This window comes from Rhynchophorus ferrugineus, unplaced genomic scaffold (assembly GCF_030347505.1).
Source record: "Rhynchophorus ferrugineus isolate W39M unplaced genomic scaffold, kcgeb_rfMv2 rfM4, whole genome shotgun sequence".
Classification (NCBI taxonomy): domain Eukaryota; kingdom Metazoa; phylum Arthropoda; class Insecta; order Coleoptera; family Curculionidae; genus Rhynchophorus; species Rhynchophorus ferrugineus.
Window position 1 is genome coordinate 13,495,423 of NW_027472583.1, and position 24,343 is coordinate 13,519,765.

The 24,343-nt window shown below is 30.0% G+C and overlaps 1 protein-coding gene across 3 annotated transcripts in view; it reads right to left on the reverse strand.

Moving 5' to 3' along the window:
* The window catches only part of LOC143195203 (uncharacterized), a 45,466-nt gene that overhangs the window by 15,401 nt on the left and 5,722 nt on the right, over positions 1 to 24,343 (reverse strand). For 2 of the 3 annotated variants that reach the window (XM_076402171.1, XM_076402170.1), the window contains exon 1: positions 96 to 547. The exons of the other annotated variant lie outside the window; for it this stretch is intronic. In XM_076402171.1, coding sequence (XP_076258286.1) covers positions 96 to 396 — 301 coding nt within the window. In that variant the 5' untranslated portion in view covers positions 397 to 547. Of the gene's footprint in view, positions 1 to 95; positions 548 to 24,343 lie in introns of those variants that run through there. 3 annotated transcript variants of the gene reach the window in all.

A 24,343-nucleotide genomic window follows, 5' to 3' on the forward strand; every position in this document is an offset into this window, starting at 1 on the left:
AAAATATTTAAAGTTAATCACGTGACGTTAGACGAGAGCTCTGCATAATGGCATTACGACCGATTAAAAAATGATAATAAAAATAAACAACTTACTTTTTAACAAGGAAAATGAGGATTTGTATCGTTTTCCACTGACGGCTACTGAACGGACGCCGAAAGACGTGAGGGCGACCGTGAGGTCGGTGGTACCGTAGAATTTCTCACAACTTGAATACTGACTATGGCAATGTTTACCCGAGGAACTATTCGATGAGATCCGTTTGTTTGGAACGCTAGCACCAATCCACGATCCTAAATCGGCGGACACGACACGCTGCCGCTTCTGTCCGTCCACGAAGCGAGTCCTTATAGTCCTCTGGTCTCTGTAGAGAACCTCTTCCATGTTACACTCCATTTTGCACTCGTAGTACGAAAACACCGCAAAGAACGATTATCCGTGAAGGAAACGTGTAGTGTGTGTATGTGTGTGTGACTGACGGCTGTTCGGTAACGCTATGAGCGTTTACATTCGCTAACGGACATTCACTGCTGCTTCAGCGCCTCCTATACCGCGACTGACTTCTGATGTCCAAACGTCTGGCTATACAATTATATCTATGGTAGAGGTGTGTATAAGGAAGGCGTGGCCAGGCTTTATGAATGAAAGTTCCCCACTACCACTTATACAAAAGTTGCGAACCGCATACCCATATCATTTATTTATATATGTATTTAAGAGATATCCGATCCTGAAAACCGATTTGTTTTTTTTTAGTCTCATATTAATTATATCGATCATTGTTATTCCACGGTTTCGCTTAACATGTTGATTTTGATTTATAATTTTAATTGATAATAATAACATGATCAATAGAAATACTATGGTTTATTGATTTAATTGTAATTTTGAAACATTTAAGCAAAATGCAACATAACCATAATTTTACTCTAATTTATTGTTGTAAAATATTGAGAAATAGTAAAAATTAATCACAATTAATTGTAAAAGGGAATAAAAAAATATATAACAACAAATTATTTTATATAATAATAAATTTGTACTTAAAATTAAAACTTAAAATTAATTATCAACACAATTACTATATATAATATATTAAATTATAAATGTAACTTTCAAAAATATGTTTTATTGTATAATAAATTCAATATAATATTACAGGAAAATCAGATGCAAAAATAATTAGTAAAAATGAAAAAAATAATCTCAAAGTCTCAAGTAACATTCTATATTAAGGGCCTGTAAAAGCTGGGTATTTTATTATAAAGTAAACAGTAAAATATTTTTGAATTTATGTGTTTATGAAAAAAAAAAGTATTTTATTTGATAAAAAAAACAAAAAAGATCTTAAAATATAAATTAGTTGTCAGGGCTTAACCAGGACTTTAAATTATTTATTGTAGTATTACATAATACAAATTAATTAATGGAAAATAAATTTGAGTGAAGTATTATTGGCTTAACTATTATTTTTAAATTTACAGTTACCACTGATCAATTATCAAATGAAATAATTCGGATTTATTTTGTAAATAATTTTTTTTATTCATCACCAAACTCACAAAGCATTCAGTAAACTAGAGGATATTTTGAGAACAAATCATTGTCTATTGCCATTGAATCCTCCTACGCTATTATATACAGGACCCTTTATTTGCAATTATGAAATTAAAATAGGTAATAAAACTGCGAAAAACGATTAAAAGATTTAGTTTCAACAAACATAATACAACCGAAAATAGTTGAGCATTGACAGTAGCCATTAAGGATTTATCAAAAAAAAAATCAATTTATTTTGCAATATTAGTTTTTTTATTCATCAAACTCACAAAGCAGTCAGTAAAACGGAGGATATTTTAAATATAATCGTCTGATTCCATGATATCCTACCACACTATTGCATACTGGACCTTTTATTTGTTCAGAAAAATATAAAATTAAAACTGTTAATACAACTGGGAATCAACAGTAAAAAAAATGTTTTTTTTTTCAAAAATATAAACGAACCAAAATAATAGAACCGGAAATAGTTCAACAAAACACATCAAAATAGTTGCTAAATTGACTGGACTAATTAACCTGCTTGAGAAGAAGACGGAAAGATCGGTGGTACCGTACAGTTCTCTTTAACTGACGTCAGAGACAACAGAATCTGAATGGACCACAGGTTGTGCAACTTTAATATTCCCGAGCTTAGTTTTAAGAAAAGCGTTGACGGTGAAGCGATGTCTGACTTGTTTGATTTCTAACGAATTAAAATGGGAAGTAGCGGCTACGCGGTTATTCGGTAGTGTTTTTAAAAAAATCTTTTTTTCCTTAATGATTAACCCACATAAATGGTAATTACCGCCGTTATATCCAATATCCGAGAATGCTTATATATCGTGCGTACGAATTTAAAATTATTTTGAGGAAGAACTGAATTACCAAGTAGTTTTCTACGAAATTTTCGAGTAAATCTCGGAAACGTCTTTAAATGAGTAAATTTAGAAAAACCTGTTTTTATTTTGATAGTAAAAATATGTAAATTATTAGTTTTATCTGTTCCTTTTCTTTTATTGTTTATTTTTGAAAGACACCATTATTTTAATGTAAATAATTTTAGAAATAACACTGGCTGTAACAGATATTTTTAAAGTACTATTTATTTCTTAATTTTACGTTAATGGCCACTGTTTTAATAGTAAAATTATTATTTTGTAACAAAAGTTTGATATATTGTTTTAATATAAACATTACTTTATTCATTTTACCATAGATATTTTATTAACGAAATCATTTTTTATATATTATATGTTTTAAAAAAAGCTATTTCTTATTATATTGATATAAAATTATTGTTAATATAGTTATATTATTCTGTAGCTTTGCATAACAAGTAAAATTTTAGTGAAATTTTAATAACATTTTTGTGATTGTATAAATATATTTAATTTTTAGTTTTATTATAATTGTTTGAATTACAGCAATAATAAATAATTTAACCAAATATTGCTGACATAATGGATTTTTTTTATTTTGATAGTAATAATATGTAAATTATTATTTTTATCTGATCATTTTCTTTTATTGTTTATTTTTGAAAGACATCAGTATTTTAATGTCAATAATTTTGGAAATAACACTGGCTGTAACAGATATTTTTAAATAAGTATTATTTATTTCTTAATTTTACGTTAATGGCCACTGAAATATATGGCATGTTTTAATAGTAAAATTATTATTTTGTAACAAAAGTTTGATATATTGTTTTAATATAAACATTACTTTATTCACTTTATCATAGATATTTTATTGATGAAATCATTTTTAATATATTATATGCTTAAAAAAAGCTATTACTTATTATATTGATATAAAATTATTGTTAATATAGTTGAAATATTCTGTAGCTTTGCATAACAAGTAAAATTTTAGTGAAATTTTAATAAAATTTTTGTGATTGTATAAATATATTTAATTTGTAGTTTTATAAAAGATTATAAATCGTTCGAATTACAGAAATAATAAATAATTTAACAAAATATTGGTGACATAATTGATTTTTTTTATTTTGATGGTAATAATATATAAATTATTATTTTTATCAATTGTTTTTCTTTTATTGTGTGTTTTGAGAGAAACCATAGTTTTTAACAAATTATTTACATGATAAAATTTAAAATAATTTTAGGGAAATACATTGGGTATAATAATTACAACACTTATATTAACACTAGTAATAAAGTGTTATTTGTGATTATGTACTATTTATTTCTTGATTTTATATGCATAACCATCGAACCAAAAGGCAATATTTTAATAGTAAAATTATTATTTTGTAAAAAGTGTTTAAAATATTGTTTTACTGTAAATATTTTTTATTGTATTGATTTAACATAGACATTTTACTGGCAATTTTATTTTTAATGTATTATTACTTTATGTGTTAATATAAAATTATTGTTAATATAGTTGTATTATTTAGTAGCTATCTACAGTAACTAAAATAATTATACTAATTATTAGTAGAATGTTGCTGAAAATTTTAAGTTTTTTTTTTTTTAATTTAAATTTTTTTTAAGTTAAACACATTGAAATATAATGTTAAAATTACAAAAATCGCAATTAATTTAACTAAATTGCTGACATAGTTTTGCAAATATATATATATATATATATATATATATATATATATATATTAGAATAATATATGGAATAATATGAGTTATAATTTATATAATGATCGCAATATGCTTTAATGAATCATAACATATATAAGGTATTATAAGATATAAATAAATACATGCTTTCTTCTTAAAAATGTTCTATAATCCATTAGGGTAGAAATAGAATCCAACACTTCATAATCAATTTGAAACTTCTCCAAGAACAAGAGAATGAAAACAAGGACATGAATACACTACATTACATCCAATATATTGAAAAGTTCCACAAGACAGTATAATAAAATCATATGCCAAGAAAACGGCAGCCTTAGCATCACACAAAGGTCCAATTACAGCATCAAAGAACGTCCAAAAATAAAGTGTATTAAAGCAAATGTAAGTTTCACCACCAGTGAATAGCGATCATTGAATAGCATCATGTAAGCTTCTTGTAATTGGCAAAATTTTTCAATCTAATCGGAAATTGATGAACTTTCACCAACACCATCACACGCACACCATCAGATCACCCATTTGGGAACTCTGAATATCCGAACTATCAATATTTTTACTGTTGTTCAAGAATGAAAACGCATAGGCATGCTGTTTCGTTTTAACTCAAAAGTGCTAGCTGTCAAAATATTTAAACAATTTTGCGAAAATTTCGAGATCTTGAGTCTTTAATTATGTATTTTATAGCCGTTTATTATATTATTAAGCATCATTATATTTTTATATGGTAATGCTTATTATCAATATAGTACAAGATGCACATGTAGACAATCGGGTACAAAATAGAAATTAAGAGTATATTAGACAATAGTTTATTTTAATAGTTTATTTTTTCTTGGACTTTGGGATTTCCTTGGTTTTCTAAGGAATATTAATTTATAAAGGAAACAAATAATACAAAAATTACATCAGGTAACACAATATTTTGAAATATATTTTATATAATACATTTATTTTAACAAACTTATAAAGATATTTCGAATTATATTATTCAACATGTCCTTATGACAATTTCCCTAAGGCGTTACTGAGAATAGCAGTACATAATGAATCATTATACAAGACTATGGACTTCAATTGTCATATCATTGATCAAAAACAAAAATGATGAGTATCGATTTTATAATACCCCATTGAACACGTCGATTTTTCATCGAAGACAACCAGAATTTCTCAAAAGTATCCGTCATATGAAATACCTCAATGACTAAAATTCTCTTCATCGGGTTTCTTGAAAGTAGATTTGCATAATTCAGCTGTACCACGCTTCGGATTCACCTTAAAACATTTTCGCCTGGTTTTTAACCATCGTTATGACGTAAAAATTGAAAACTTTTTATTTCCCCGTTATAAAGCATTGATGCTTTTGGAAAGTACCACGGATTTAGATTTACGTGATGCAATAATAATTGAGAAATGATCAAATACGTAATCTCATAATCTTTCGATGACACGACAAAAACAACAATGTATCAAAAGATGGGTCTTTTTTCGAAAAATATAAAAGTTCTTTCGAGGTCAATACTTTTAACATGTATTATCCAGTGAATACAGCAACATTAGTAGCACCCAATCTCTTAAATATTGTTCATTTATCTGTTAATTTCTACAGCCCGCAACTAGCAATTTTCTGGCCTACTATATAAGTAATGTTGTCCAATATCTTTTTCTCATCGCTCATAACAATACACTACAAGAAATATTCAGAAGTTAATTCATTCAGTAATATTTTTATCAAATTTTGATAAATAAGGATTTTAATAAACATGTTAATATTGGAGACAGTAATTGTTTAATGTCTTAATAGCTTACACATATTTTAAATTAGTCAAAGATCTGGATAATAGATTTCATAAAATATTGAAAAGTTTCCTTCCAAATCTAATAGTCCTTGACTTTTGAGATAAAATTATTATTACAAATATATTGTCTGATTCTATCATTTCTACATTTATTTTCTTTCGGCTTTGTCTTGTTTCTTTGAAATAAACCTTAAATCTTCAAGAAAAGTAATCACATGACCAGGCAACCATAATATATAAGTTGATGGTATCATAATAATAATGTAAAGCAGTTTGAATTACAATTTGAACTTCAATAATGTCAGTGAAAGTACTTGATGTATAACATAATTCTTGACGTGTTAGAAATATAAACTGTTTTAAAGCACTATAATTTTCATCAAAATGGTGATAAAATATGGTGAGGCTGGACTAGTATTTCACAAGACCAGAAATAAAAAATAAGAAAGAAAATTTATGCGCTCATTATATTAATTTTTACATAAATATAAAAGTACAAATATATTTGAAATGAAAAAAAAATATATTAAATAATTTAATTTAAAAGATTCATGGAAAACGTAAGAACACCTTTGAGTTCCTGTTGAGAAGCAGTTGGCAAGAGGTTAAGAATTATAAAAAATGACTCAATGACATGAATAACTAAAAAAAGCGAATGATGGAAAATGGATACCGCATGATCTGACATAATTTAAGCATTAATTAAAATAAAATAGCATATTTGTTAAAGAAAATAACCTTAGATTGTGCAACAACATGATATATGATACTTCCTGCCACATGTATATAATAAATCTACGGAAACTGTGGTAACAATTAAATTTTCTTACGTTTGAATTATATATTATATTATCCTTATAATATAATAGATTGTATACATTATTATATGCTTAATGGTGACGAATACTTTTCAACAATTTTATTGAGGTATCTGTTATGTATACATTATTAATATTACGTAGTAATACTATTTCATAATAATGACTAACTGACACTGGCAAGAAATAAGATCCATAAATAGACTACAGACTGGAAAATACAGAAAATCACTAATGATACCCAATTTCTCTAACCGAATCAGACTAATCATTAATTAAATTAGAAACATCACGTTAGACAAAAAGCTGAACACATCAATTGCAATATTAAATATCTGCACTGATTAGTAAGAAGATATTACCAACTTGATACAACTTGATCTAAAGTGAAGGAGATTGATTTGTAAATATGGGGATGTACTAAATCATCAAAACGACTAGTCAAAAAATCCAACGCTGTCAAAATAGAATTATTTAATTAATTACCAATGCTTATCGCATCCAATCAAACGAATACACAAAAATATCCATGATTTCACCAGAAAATATGAAAAAAGTTTATTACTCAACGTTGATGGAATCATATCTTCTGGAGAACGTATTGGATATCAGAAGATTAAAGAGAACCAAACCATACCAACTTTTGTAAAATGTGTAAGTGTTCCTATTGAATTCAGCAGAAGTTAATCAATTTTAATTTTAATTTGGAAAATACATATCGATTTATTTATGCCGCACTCATCTTGCTTCTAAATTGATCCAAGTAAAGAAAAGTAGTAATAAATTGATCAAAACTGCAAAACCAGAGAAAGAAGATTGGTACTTGATACAAATCATTAGTAAAGTATTTGGTGAAGATGACAGAGCTATAATAGAACTGGCTTTAGATTATAAACCTTTAAACGGAGAAATAAAAAGCTGGAGGATGAATCTGGATGTGCTGGGTGACTGCTTGCTGATGTTTTTCGGAACTTCAAGGAGACTACTAATAAAAATATCGCTGAAAGTTTAGTAAACTGGAAGTACAGTTCACCAAATTTCTAAATCATTAAATAAAATTGAAATTATGTTTCATTTCCCCGCATATTCATTCTAGTGGATAAAAAAATATATTTTGAGTTATTTCATGAAAGTTTGAGGAAAACTAAGACATTCAGTTAGTTGTTTCTAAGCAATTGATGTTAAATCATACTGGAATGTAATTATTTTTAGTAATAAACACGGAACAACAGAACAAATATATAGATTAGTCAACCAAATTAACCGGACACTGGACTGCATGTTAAATTGGAACAGTTTTTGCCCCATACGCACTTTCAATTGAGAATTCATACCTCACAGATAGATATTTTATGGTCAAACAGGGTGCCGAATACACTGACCTACAACCAATATATTCGCGTTATACAATCGTTATATTCGTTCTTGGCCCATTGTCATATCTATTGTATACAGCTGACATACCAACCTCAAGAAACACTACTGTTGCAACATATACTGACGGTATAATGGTTTTATCGTCACAAGAATATCAATATCAGCCACAAGAAACCTCCAACTTCATCTTAACAAAATCGAATTGTGGTTGAAAACGTGCAGTATCAAAGCAAATGAGACAAAATCTACCCATGTGACATTCACCCTTTGTAGAAGAACGTGTCCCTCAGTAAAATTGAATAATCATGAATTTCCGCAAGCAGACAACGTTAAATATCCGGGAATGAATTTTGATATGAAAAAATCATGTTGTGACAAAACGCAAACAGCTTGCGCTTAAACTATACCAAATGTATGGGCTGATAGGGTGTAAATCTAAATTATCAATATATAACAAGGTCTTGCTGTATAAGTCAATATTCAGACCCATTGGGACCTATGGTATTGAACTGTGGTGTACAACTGGCAAATATAACATATTTATCCTTCAGAGGTTTCAGAATAAAGTGTTGCCAGTCATCGTCGATGCCCAATATTACGTCTACAACAAACTGATTCAGGGGATATCGACCCTTAGAAACCATAACGGGTGTGATTCGAAGTTTTAGTGCGAGGTACTCTGAAAGACTGTTAGTGCATCCCAGTGTACTCGCCAAATAGTTAAATGTGCGTAGGCTCAAACGCTCAAACTACTATACGAATTGATTAATAGACACATAGAGTGAATCTCTAGAATAAGTTAGAATAGTATTTAGAATAAGTTATGATATACTTTAAAATAAGTTAGAATAGTATCTAGAAAAAGATTTAGAATACAAGTTGTACAGCAGATTACTTACTGAAGCGATCTTCTACATGTCAGGATAGTTATATAACGGAAATAATCATATAACAATACTTATTACCCACGGGCAGATTGTCGATATTCGAAGAGATTAATAAAAAAAAGGATATTGGTAAAAAGTTATTCCTACTTTTTTAATAAAAATTTACTAAAATAAAATTTAAAATTTACTTTTTGAATAAAAGTTATTTTGAATACACGTGATAATTAGATATTAATTTTAATATTAGATGTTAGAAACGTGGACTGATTTTCCATAAGCCTCATATTAAACATGTTCACTGTAAGTCGAGTCGATATACTCCCAAAAACTTATCGAATATTATCACGTTGAAACATAACGATGCTCACACGCCCCACCGATATTGATGATAGAATTTTATCAAACTATAATGTAACGACCTCGGAAACTAGGCAATTAGCAATGCATTTTAATAATGTGATTATTATGTCATCGGTTAGGTTTCGTCGTATTACTAATACGACAATTCGAAAGCTACAACAGATTCCTGTGTGAAAGACGCTATGGAATGTCGGCACCAAAAAAAAAAAAGACAAACCCAAAATCTGGCAGTTCCTTTTAAGGTTATTAATTTTTTGATACGGTTACCTCGCGTAGAATTCCCGATAAAGAGACTGAATCAGGACTTACGTCTAGACGTTGTTTCACTCTCGAAACACGGCTGCGATTCCTGGTAATTTTTTGGCGTAACTAGTTCATTTGGTAGGAAACGACTATCGAAATGGGATCAAGAACACAGATGACCAGTTGCAAACTTTGGTCCGGAAGATGAAACTATTATGTCGGTTAGATTTGGAAACGGTATTGTTATGACATAATTATTCTTATAATTAATAACAATACCTCATTATGTTATAGTGGTTGATGTAAGCTCAGTTGTTATATCAATAATTTTTTATTATAATATTAGTTATATATGTTGATAATTTTTTCTCTTTTTAATATATGTAAATTCAAATACTTTTCAATCATCTTCTCCAACTATTTCCCATTTTTATGTGAACATGGCGATATTATGTCGAAGTAACTATCTTGGTTTGGTAACGATCCAATCATCGCTCCATTTTTGTTCTTCTTCAGCATTTCGAAACTGTGCGATAGCCAAGCCAAAGTAAATCAATCTAAAGAAGGTGTAATTAAGTCGTAATCAGAAGGTGCTTAATATGCTGGGTGTGATAAAATATTCCAGTCAAACTGTCGTTCGTCAAGCAACGTTGTCAAGAAAGAAGATGATTCTGCGATTGTTACCTGCTATTGCTGATATTTCTTGTGTGTTTTTGTTCAAGTGACGTTGGTAGACATATGCAGTGACAGTTCGTAATACACCATACCTTGCTGATCCTACCATATGCACAGCCATATTTATGAATATTTCGCTTGCACTTGATTTTTTTGCCCTTAATATTGTAGTAGATCCACTTTTTATAATCAATCACAGGGCGCTGCATATATATATATATATATATATATATATATACATATATATATATATGTATACTTTTTTAATTTTAGATGTAGTATATCGTCATATCGTCATGTCTTGTTGTTAGCATATCAATATCGTCAATAAATTAAAGATCTTAACAATCCTAAAATAAATTTATTCAGCCATCAAACCATCTCCATAACTGGATAAATATATGGTTTAATATTACGTTTATTCTAAAGTGATGGAAATTTGATTAATCTTGCCCTTTGAGAAGTTAATATTTCTATTAAAATGTAAAAAAACATTTTTTAGAAATGTTTAAATTGCAATAGAGGATATCCCGCGAAAATAAACATAAAATTTTACTGGTTTTGATGTAAAACGTAAAAAATAGCGTGATTTCTGATTAATAAAGCAAACATAATTAAAAACTGAAGGATTATTTTGTATAAATATTTTTAGATGTTCCCTTGCAAACAACTAAGAACCTCTTCAATGCCGGATTTATTATTTTAAGTGTTATTCGATACTCGATTGTTTGTAATCTCATTGTGGCACCTATAATAATAACAGCATTGATAATTCATAGTTAGTCAATGGGTGAATGAGACAAAACACTTTATCAAAACTCTTGTGACAGATTCTACTATTTGATATGTATCCTGTTCCTAATTTTTTGTTAAAATGACCTATATATTAATGTAAATACGTTGAGTAATCACGTATATAGGTAAAGATTAATTTACATTGATTATTTTTTTATTATCTAAAAAAATTCCTTTTCTGAAATATTTGAGAGTTAGCGTATTACTAACCAGTGATTGAACTGAATCTATAACTTTACGTGGGTTCCGAACAACGGTCCACGGTATTAACCCTACTCACTGGCGTGACCTATTTATAGACTCAGAGGATATTCAATCTTAACCAGCCTGACTACTGGCTTGACTGGGGCAGTTTTCTTTGTCAGATTTTATTCTTTTGCTTAAGGGTAGTCACAGAAGCAGTATGATTATCTTTCTGTTGGCTTGATCACTCCAACTACTAAACTAACCAATAAAAACTGTCCAATGATGTTGTGTTTTGATATATTAATATTTTAATAATGATATAAATTGATTAGAACTAAAAAATCTGAGAAATAAGATTTGAACTTGGTATAAATGATTAGTAAAGTGTTAGGTGAAGATAATATAACTATAAAATGCTGGAGGATGTATCTAGATGTGCTGCATTAATTTCAGAAAATTAACGAGACTACTAACAAAAATTATTAATATATCAGCCTTTTAAGAGCTGTATTGCATTGGCATTTACAAAATAGCAAAACAATTATTACTAGTAATAGTACGGTCTAGACTTTTTCTTTTTCAGTTGAACCATCCTTTGATACAAGTTGATATAGAGTAAAAATTTGAGTTATTAAATTAATGAAGCTCTGACCCAGACCTCTATAACAAATTATGATGTCCATCATATCTTTCATGGTACTAGACAAAATCAATCAGTTAGATTCAATTGATATATGAGGACCTTAAGATCAAGTAGTTCAGGTGTGGGTAGGGAATATCTCGGGTTAAGAACCTGGTTTTTCGCAGACTTAGGTCCGCATTCATACAATATCTGAAAGTTAGAGCATATGTATATTAATTAGTATATCACCCGGTATTTTATACTAAACTATTTTAAACAACAAAAAACAACAAGAGCTAAAATAACGAACAAAACCAAGGAATTCAAGAAAACTTAAGAAAAGAAGCTGAATCAGGACTTACGTCTTGTCGCTATTTCAAGAGTGGACTCTTGCGGTTCTTGGTAATAATTCGGCGTAATTAGTTCACTTGGCAGGAAACCATTATTCAAATTGGAGCAAGAACGGTGATGACAATTGCAAACTTTGATCCGGAAGATGAAACAATTGGTCGGTTAAATTTGGAACCGGTGTTATTATGACATAATTATTCTTATAATTCGTGCCAATATATAATTATTTTATAACAACTGATGTAAGTGCAGTTCACTGTTCAATCAAATTATTCTATGATATTAAGTTAGTGATAATTTATTTAGTTAGGATAATGTTTAATTTTAATAACGAAATTAATCAAAGTAACAAAAGCGGTAAACAATGGGGATCAAAACCAAGAAATTCAAGATAAATGAGGAAACCTCAAATTCAAAGCCAGTAATTGATCCAACGAATTATTTACTTAAGAAAGCATTAAGAAATATTAAATTTCCAAAAATTCAATAATAAATTAATCTAAATAATAATACTTCCAGAAGGTCGGAATCCGCAAAGGAAAAGTTTTCTCTAATTTTATGTTAAGTAATTCATTCCTCTTTCATTCCAGTCTGAAATATTGGAATCTGATTCCAAATCATCAATTGGTTTTCGTAATAAGCATGTACCAATCGAACAAGCATACAGATTGGTACCAAATAAACTAAAATTGAAATGCTGAACAAAATTATATTTCTCAATGCACGTCTAGTCTTCAACAAAGTGTAATATATTGGACTAAAAGTGAAGCTAAAGATACTCCTCCATTATCTTATATAGTTTATTATAAATAAATGTAAGGAATATATTGAACTACATCAAATATGTTTGAATATTCAACAGAGCATCGTTCTTGCTCCATTATATGTTCTTCGACCTCTTACATAGTGCTATACATCAACCGCAAGAATCACTATTGTAGCAATATACAATGTATAATGAATATCAGCTTTAGAAAAAATTAATTAAAATTAAAGAATTAAAATTGATCTAACTATCCATTGTAATTGAAACTATTGTGCATTAAAGCAAATGAGACATAATATACCCACACAGTGTTTATTGTGTGCATAAGGACATGTCCGGCAGTAAATATTGAAATTATCAGTTGGTAGCAAAGAAAAAACAGAGTATGTCGAATATCTTCAAATATATTTGGATCTTATGGGTTTAACTTGGATGAAGCACATTCAAAAAATATAAAAAATTGAATCTAAACCGCAGCACTTTTATATAATTATTAGAAGATTTTCCTAGATAATAGAAAGTATTCCTAGATAATAGAAAGTATTTCTATAAAAAGACATTCGCCCTAACTGAATTTGTGGTATTCACCTGTGGGGTAGTAGTAGCACTGAACTGATTTTGGTTTTGTATATCATGTTGTTTGATATGAAAGAGTCCACTTCCTGAAGCCCGTCAAATACTTTTAGAAGGTTATGGCGATGCTGCCCCATCATATTCCAATTGTTAGTTTTAATCGCAACGATTTGAAAGTGGTGATTTTGAAGCCAATGAAGAAGAGAACCGACAAAGCTCTAAGATAATGATTAGCCTGATTTGTTGTATACCCACACCAAGCACAAACTCTCAAAGAGTTTGAGACGGGTTAGCACTTTATGAATCAGCTATTTGCAGACATTTACACGCGACGAGTAAAATTCAAAATCTTAAAACAAAGTTATTTTTAACATATACGATAATCCCAAGTGCAAATTGTGATTGGTTAGCCCCATGAATATAGACGGTCACATGAATTTGCTAACATATAGTTTAGAATTGCTGAAGAAACCAATATCCTTTTTTCCACAAGCTATTGCCAAGTTATCAGAAAAATGTGAAGAAGTTATGGAATAATATTTTTATTAATATATACTGTATCAATTTTTCTCAATGTATCCCTTTTTAAAATGAAAAACATGATCAGAATACATGCAAGGCCCAACTATAATTCAAATTATAAGATACAAATAATTCAAAAGCACTTATTGCCCACAGGGCAGATATTGATTTTCTGAAAGAATTAAAAAAGATATAACTCTAATTAGAGATTACAAAAATATTATATTTTTTTAATCCATTCCATAAAAATATTCCAAATAGTACAAGATACTTTCTCATCATGATTCTGACTAAGTGTATATCAGGTTATTCGAGTAAATTGCGACTGTTCGTATGAAATACACGGAAAATATTTAGTCCGGAAACCGTAATGTTACTGGAAGAATTCGCATGGCACGACGACCTTGGCTTTTTTGTTTTCTGACCCACTTTTCATTTAAAAGATCCACGTGAAACTGTCTGCTATTAATCACACGATTTGTCTCACTCTCTCCTTCAATCATACCGGCTTTGTAGCAAAATCCAACTGTGTTTTATTAAATAATAAACGGATTATAATGTATTTATTAATAAGCTGTTAAAACAGTTTTATGTAATGTTGACATACTTAACTTAAACTGATACTGTCTAGAAAAAGAAATTATAAGTGAACTTATAATATATAAGTGAACAATATTATTCAATCAAACTACAATTAACATAATTTGTCAGGGATTTTCTTATTTTTATTTTTAAATTTGAAATTTTAATTACATTATTATTATTATTAAATATATTATTAATATTATGTTTATTTTTAAATTTAAATTTTATTTTTAAACATTCCCAATCATTTTTCTTGACTTAAAGATCTAATAATAAGATACCATTTAGAACTTGTATTACTTTGAAAGGTGATATTATTGAAAATGCAAACTACAATTGTAAACAACTATTATATAACTTAACTAGCAAATCTGGTGGTTTTGAACATTCCAATAAAATCCTCAGAATTAAACAAGAAGAAGAATATTCTGAACTAAAATCAATACGACGCTGTGCTAGGATCTATCCTTTATCTGGTTTATACTAGCGATATGCCAAAACTTAAAGAAATTTTGATAGCTACATTTACGGATGATACAGCATTGCTAGCTGTGGTCAAAAACCAAGAAGTATCCATAAAAAGTTCCTCTGTTCCTCTTAATTTCACCAACAAGAAACTAAACAACCAATCAGTCTTGAAATTGAATAGTGATATAGTACCACACGTAAAAAGCGCTAAATATTTAGGCATGACAGTAGATGTCAAATTAAAATAGAAAGTGGATGTCAAAGAACCAATGTTAGGATAAAATATAAACATATATATTGGCTCCTTCAGGATCAGGTGTTCAAACCAATATGGCTACATGATAGTAACGTAAAGAAAATTTAGGTATAAACAAGCTATTGTGTAACGCAGTGGACCCAACTTGATATGTACGCAATGAAGATTTGCAGGATTTCCGGTGACCTGGAAATTCTTACAGTCAAGGAAGAAACTAAAATGTTCGCTGGAAAACACGAAGCTAGGCTACACGTCCATGAAAACACAGAAGCACTTCAGCTACTGCGAGGATGACACTCTGTTCGCAGACTAAAGAGGGCTAAAACCTGGGAACTTGATTGATAGCACGTGAGTGAAGGAGTATAAGGTGTGGGAACGGAACTGTAGATCGTCGTTGGATAGCTGGATACTATAGTGTGTAAATTGTAGTAGTAATTGTTAACAGTAAATTAATGGTAGATCTAGATGACATGTTTTAATAATACTTCAGCTACTGCGAGGATGACACTCTGTTCGCAGACTAAAGAGGGCTAAAACCTGGGAACTTGATTGATAGCACGTGAGTGAAGGAGTATAAGGTGTGGGAACGGAACTGTAGATCGTCGTTGGATAGCTGGATACTATAGTGTGTAAATTGTAGTAGTAATTGTTAACAGTAAATTAATGGTAGATCTAGATGACATGTTTTAATAATAAATACATTTAAAATTTTATTACGTACATTGCTTGTTTTGTTGAAGGAACGATTTATTTATATTTTTATACACTCAATAATAGACTTCTTAAGTCTGCCACAGTAAAAAATAGGAGAATTTTATTATAAAATATAAAGTAAATAATTTTGGGTATATAATAATGGGTTAAAAAATAATCATATCTGCAGGATTTTAAAATAATAGACATTTTTTTCAAGATAATATGTTATAATTATTTTTTTACTAATTTGTTGATAAAACGTGGTTAAATTGTTGATAAAATTGCAGTCCGCAGATTTTCTTTGACGCAAATACTGATCTAAATAAGCCGCGCCGATATAAAAGTTATTATGTATTAATCTGTTAGTAATATCGCGTCATATAACTAAAGCAATAAAAAACCCAAGTACTATAAAAACTAGTATTAATTTATTTTTAATAGAGACATTACGTTGGTATCTCAAAAAAATTAAATTCCGAAAAAAAGCGCATGTAAAACAAAATCTGATCTGCGACGTTCAATTTGTTTACTATCATTTACGCCTCGGAGATAAATCATATAACGCTGGAGATGTTTAAGTGGACCTAAATTAGACTAAATTAGTACAGCGAATTGTTATGTGTCATAACATAATGTCCCCGAATAATGGAACGTAGTAATTTTTAGGTGTCATTTAGTTTTGGCTACATCTGGATGAAAATATTATTTTAGAACTGGATTAGTCACAGTTCCGTGAAAATAGTCTAACGATTGTTATCAGGAATCAAGAGGAAACGTAAATACGTTTTTGCGGTTTAAAAAATAAATAAACATATAGTAAGAAAATGTGCCAGAGACAGTTTGGGTATTCACTGGTAAACTCAATTAAATATTTTTAATAAAAAAATTGAACCGACTTCAAAAAATTTCCTTATTTATTTCTCACTAAAAGGTAAAAAATAATCAAACTTAGATTTTTAACACAAAAACAAGTTACAAATTAGACTTGTTTTGTTCGTAATTTAATTTTGTGTATACGTCATAAAATTTTATTATTATTTTTGTATTTTTTTACATATTTTAAAGTCTCCTTTTACAAAGTCTGGGTTTATATGGACTGGACCTACAGTTTAACGTGGGCTCCGAACCACGGTCCTCAGCATTAAAGCCTACCGACTGGTGAATGAGTGAACTTTAGAAATCATCCCAGAAGATATCCATCCGGTCTTACCCAGCCTGGTTACTGGCGTGACTGGGATCATTTCCCTTGTCGGATTTTACACTCTTGCCTAGAACATTTACAAATTTTAAACAATCACAATCATAAATTTACGACCATGCCCCAGCAGGATTCGAACCCGCGGCTATCGCAACAGTAGGAGGACTATCCCATCGCCTTTACCACTGTGCCACCAAGCTGGCTATTTTTGTATTGTTTGGACTCGGTACCGTCTTCAAAGTGATCAGTTGGTAGTAGTTAAAATAATATTGTAAATAGACAAATAGGTTTAGGGAGATATTATGCTAAATATTTTTTATAGTAGTATATAAAATATGTGCAGTAGATTGGTAATATAAGGTGTTTGTTTATTTTTATTTAGTTATTTCAACTGTTATGTTGTAGATATATTTAAAGATATATTTTAAAACGTTTTTTTTTTGTGTTAAAGGTCTAATTTTCAATATTTTTTACCTTATTTATTTTTTGACGTCGGTTCAATTTTATGTTAAAAATATATTATTTTTTTCTTCACAGTGTTATATACTTATTAAATATTGAGCAATGAGTAGGCCAAGTAAAGGTGCAGCCCGTATAAGCAAAAATAGGAATGAAAAAACAATAATTGAAAATAAGGAATGTTTCAGGCTTTCGGAGTTCACTAGATAGCCTAAGAGATTTGAGAAATGTCCTAACCAAACTAGAACAACAACAAAAAGTATCGAATCTGCGACCTCCGCATGTGAGCTGAAGGGTCTAACCGTTACACCATAGAAGCAGCTGCCTACTACATTTCTACGGCTTCTCATAGGATATTGTTTGTTCTTAAAAAGCAAACAATGGCTTTTGTACTGAACGACTTCCGATTTTCCGTAACGTCAGCTCAGTATAACATTATATCCAAATTATCCATCTGATTATTTTAGATACAGATATGTAAAAACTTTGTATGCGCCTTTGAAATTTGAGGTTGTCCCTCAATTTTCCTCCCTTCCCCAACAGATCCTGACTTAGATCACACACAATGGGATCATATCGGAAGTGAGCTCTTTCGAATAAAAAAATAAACCACTGTAACTGAATCAGTCTACAAACTATACCCGGTTGACAAAAGACTACAGAAAAGTGAAAAATATTTGTGAAAGTGAACTCTACTAAATCTTTGGTTATGATTCCACATGCTTGTAAATTTTTTATATATGGTTCTGAACAGTTCATAAATATTGAAAAAACTTTATAAAAATAACCAAACACTAGTTGTTTTAAGCTGATTAACGACAAATTGAGTTTATGAATATGTATTAATCCCAGTAAGTATGTGTTAATGGTGTAAAATGCATTATGAAAAAGAACTAATTTATAATATATTCGATATGTGACAATATAAAAAAAATACATACACTTATTGGTAGATAATGGAAAATCTTATTTAACACTGCTAGTGTATATTAAATTAGTATATATCAATAGTAGTTTCACTGTTCCTACTGATTACTAAAAAACAAGTGACAGTATGTACATTTAAATAAAAATATAGTATGAATATTGACATTGTTGGGGATATTATTTTACATGTTTGGAATATGTACTACAGTGCGTATATATAATAAGTACATAAATGCTACTAGAAAAAAAATATTAAATTAGACTAGAAGATTCCAAACATGCAAGAAATATTAGGGACACATTGGTGGTCTGACGAAAGCAAATTCAAAAGAAAAACATTAATAACATGTGAATGTACATAATCGATCATACCGATGCTGTTATACCGATGCTGTGCCTTTGATATTGAAATACGCCATATTTGACATAAACATTATTTTATTTCATTCGTTTTCGTTAATGTTTTCAAGACCTCAGTTAAAAACATTTATTTATATTATTTTCAGTTTAGTGAAGAATTTACTAAAGGAGAAACGTATATTAGAAAATTTGAGCAACATAAGAAGAATCACATTATACAAATTTAGTTTTATTTTCAGTTAAATTTTTCAAGTTCAATGATATTAATTTTCGTAAAACATGGATAGCTAAATATATTTCTCAAACATTTGTATATAATTAATATAGGATAACTGTATAAAATGAAGATATTATTGTAGAGTGTGAAATTACCATTAATACAAAACACATCAAATACAAGTAAAATGGTGGAATTTCAAAAGGTTATGAAGAATCTTCCTGTATAGATTGTTTTTCGCCGACATATTTTTGTCCGACCTATCGATCCTTTTTGGGTCGATATAGATATGGGAGCGAGAAAAAGTTGATGAGATGTATCGAACTTTTGTTTTGACATTTCTTCCCCGGATATCAGGTGAATTTCGTGTCATTTTATATCGATGTTTTGTGATCGCGGATATATCGTTATTTTGAAAATATCTACACTTTTTTATATTAACAGAATGATGGTATGGAGTAGTAGTTTGTGTTATAATTTTGAATACAATATAAATTTGTTTTTTCAGCAATAAATGGTGAAAAGTAAATAAGAAAAAGGACCAAATTAATTTATTTATATCACTATTAATTATACAGCCAAGATATTTAAATCAAGTAGACAACCGTTGAAATTAAAAATCAATGATCTCGATAGTAAAATTAACTGATAATCTATTAAGATTACAATAAAGGTCTATTTTAATAATGTGTGACCCATCCAAAAAAAAAATAATAATGCAGCAACAAAAAAAGTTGCACTTTTCACACAATGGGAAAATGTAATTAATTTAACTTTATCAGCATTTAACTTAATTTAATCTTTTTTTCATGTTTATGCATATTCTTGTAATATTAATACACATAGGGCTAAAAACTAAATAGAAAAAAATATGCCGAATAAAAATTTAAAAATCTAAATATATATCTCACGGAATTTCCAATTATTTTCCAAGTTTCCACCTTTGGAAATAACAGAAATTCCGCAATAAAATTTGTTAAAATTATTCGATGTTAAATCATATTATAACATTATGTATCAATAACAACCAAGAAATACTCTCGATAGTAAGATTAACTGATAATCTTTAAACAATATTATACGCGCTGTTTATTTTATTTTGTCTCCTGTAGAGTGTATTTTTTGAAATGTTTAATATAAAAATAAAAATTGAAACCAAAAATATTAAGATTACAATAAATGTCTATTTTAAGAATGTGTGACCTATCAAAAAAAAAAATTAATAATACAGCAACAAAGAAAGTTACAGTTTTGACGCAATGGGGAAAAACGGTGATCCTGCGACCAAGCAACAGGAACTAAAATAATTTGCTGAATCGCTCTCAACAATTACAACCTTCTTCTGGTGCCACGGAATCGAAACTTTGGGCTATTTACGTAATAGAAATGGCGACGGTGGATTTTTTCTTCCTATAATAACTCCGCTGGCATAAACAAACTGACATAATATTACGATATCTAATTAGATCTGTTATTGTTTAACAATGTTTTATGATTGTTGATATAATTTTTATTGTTCAACTTCTGACGTAGACGAGATGCTGCAAATAGATCTGCAGTAAGTCATAAAAGAAATTGAACATATTTTGTGTCATTATGTATTGTTATTTTTCATAAGACGATAGTGGAGGAAGTATAAAATTACAACATTGCAAGTGACAATTTAAATATTAGAACACAGACTTAGAAAATAAAAATATATCCCGAGAGTAAATCTGTGCATATGCAGTTCACGTATAATCAGACCACACAAGCACAATCGATAATTTTCTGCAATATATTAATAAATTTAATAAACCCTTAAAGTTTAAGCCCGTTTAAAATTAAGTACGAAACTACACTAAACCTTCAAAATTAAGTAACAATTTGAAAGGTTTATTAAAAATAATTAAATGGTTTTTTATAATGTTTAAGAAATTGAATTATTAAATTTTTATGAAAAAATATCGAAAAGTAACAACGGTAAGTATCTCGGAATTAATCTTGATGCAAAATTTCGCTGGAAGAAGCCTAAAGAAAAGGAAATAACTGGAAATAAAATATGGGAAAATATATTCATTAATCACAATTATCACCACATAATAAATTGCTATTATATAAGCAGATACTGACAAATGGAATCCAATTATGGGTATATTCGGCGAAATTCAATATAAATACAATAAACATTTTCAAGAACAAGGTTTTAAGAAGTATTCTAGGTGCATTCAAATACTACAGGACTAATTACTAACATCGAGACATTCAGATACCGACTGTCACTTAGGAAATCAAGAGAATTGCAAGGATAAATGAAGTCAAACTCCATTCTCATATCAATCTCGAAATAATACAACTCTTGGATATCATCAGAACAGGACACAGACACAAAACAATCAAACCATTGGACATTGTGTATTGTAGTTTAATATAAAAACAGCAGTGTTAATACATATACATTATTACACCAGAGACTGGGATAATCAGTATAATTTAAATATATGTTTGTTTTAAATACGTGTTCTATTTGTATATAAATATATAATTATATAAAGTTTCAATGTTTTTGGGTTATTAATATATAGATTGGGATCTTTGAATATATTACATAAATTAAAAAAGAACGATATGAGTAAGTTCCCACCTACCGATTGACTCAAGAATTCATTGATAAATAATACTACCTACTACAGCTACAGCTATACATCCAATAACACTATAAACGCCCTATTATACCCAGGAACTTTTATTCGCCGTTTTATTGGTTTTTATAATCTATTTATGAATGAGGTGAGCAGTATTCTGAAACTGTCAAGTTTCCACCCCCTGGGTGGCGCTTGCACGCTCAGGTCAAAAAAATATCGATTTCCGCCGATATATTTTTGTCCGATATAGGGACATTTTTAGGCTGATACTTTTCGAAGAAGAATCGAGAGTTGTAAATCAGAATATCGAACTAATTTTGCTGAAGAAATAGGACTGGAATGGGAAGCAGTACGACACCTTCTTCGAACTTTGTTTTAGAATATTGTATTATTTCAACAGAATGATGGCAAAAAATAATCCTTATTGAGACTATTATGAATACAATATAAGTTTGTATACTGATTAATAAAAAGGACCGATTCAAGAGTTCATTGATAAATAATACTACCTACTACACCTACAGCTATTCATCCTATAACACTATAAACGCCCTATTGTACCCAGGAACTTTTATTCGCCCTTTTATTGGTTTTTATAACATTCTCAAGAACGGCGTGAAGCACTATTCCGAAACTGTCAAGTTTCCACCCCTTGGGTGGCGCTTGCACCCTCAGGTACTTCACCCTCGAGCACCCGCGAAACAGCTCAATCCGAGCCGGGTACCTCAACGCCCACAAAATGAGCGTACCCGAAAATATTTTCACACCAAATTTCACACCATTTTTCGACACAATAAATAACTGTTCTCGGTCGTTCCCAAAAAGACAAAAAACAATCCGTGGCTTCGATGGCGGCCCTTATGATGGGATTTATTTTATAAAGGACGCCTGTCACAATTCGGGAAAGCTATTAGTCAGTGAGTTTCGTTCCTTGTCGGCCTCTTTATCTCGCATCTTAATGGTGGGACCGTAGAGCCTGATATATGGTGTGACGCGGGAGGTTTTCGCTCGTCGTCGTTGTTGTTGTAGTTGTTGTTGTGTTTCTCGTGCTCTCTCTTTCTTTCACCGATTTCGAAATAAATGGATCGGTAGCTTGGGATTCGGTTTTTGACAAGCGTCGGGCTGGTTGGAAGTCGAAGGTCCTTTCGGAACTGCGAGGTCGTAAAGAAACTTGACGAATTTATTTGAAAAATCGTTAACACCGTAATTAAATTCAACAACTTGCTTGATCTGATCTGTAGATCTACGAAAATAGACATATTTATCTGATATTTCATTTCCAGCATTGTATTACAGCACTGTTGGGAATAATGAAATAATTGCAAGGGTACTATATAGCAGATTTACTGGAATTTAAGTCATTACCGGATTTTTCGAAAAAAGAACTGCATAATTTTCAAGAAAATGGAAAGAATTTATGTATTCAAAGTATTGGTCATTTGATTATATACAACTTGTCCACCTTTCAGCCAATATTTGGATGTCACCCCAATAAAACTGTTTATCTTTTGAGCAAAACCATTCATCGACCTATTTTCTAACTTTTTCAAAATTGTCAAAGTGCTGCTCTGCAAGCGTGTGTCCTATTAATGCAAAAAGTTGATAGTCGGGTGGAGCAAAATCCGGAGAGTACGGCCGGTGTGAAAATATGTCCTATCCAAGTGTTTTGAATGCTTGCTTGACAGGTTTTGCTTTATGAGACGGAGTGTTATTGTACTGTAAAACTACTTTACCGTAACTTTGGGTCCATTTTGGACGTTCTTCGATAAATACATGGTTCGAATTGATCTTTTGTTGTCAATAGCGATCACGTGTTTCACCAGGGTCCTATCAAACTTTTTGGCCTTGGTATCGAGCGGCCGACTTCGCCACGTGACAACCATAATTTTTGGCACTTAGGGTTTTCAAAGTAAATCACCCACCACTATTCGATCCAAAAATGACTTCCGATTGCACTTTCTTTACAGAGAATTTTACAGACGATTTTTCGATTTTCCAATTGCCGTCATTCAATCGATGCGGCACCTATCCTATCATTTGAACTTTGCTCATTGCTCGTAATCTGGAGACAATCGTTTCTTGGCCCAAATTTGACAATTCTGCTAATTGTCTTTGAGTTTGGGTTGGGTCTTCATTCAATAACTCTTGCAGTTTCGCATCTTGAAATTTTCTCGGTCCATCAGAACGTTCTTTATCTTGCACATCGTAATCACCACTTGTGAATTTTCGAAAGGACGCCTCATATGTTTTTTATATTAGAACGTGCACACCGTGATATTTTATCAGCTAATGATGATTACTAGCGGCTTTATTCTCTTGATCTTGATGAAAAAAGACAAACAATGCGTGCAGCAAATATACGTTTTCAGGTACGAAACTTGACATTTCCAAAGAGTTATATCTACGATGGTATTAC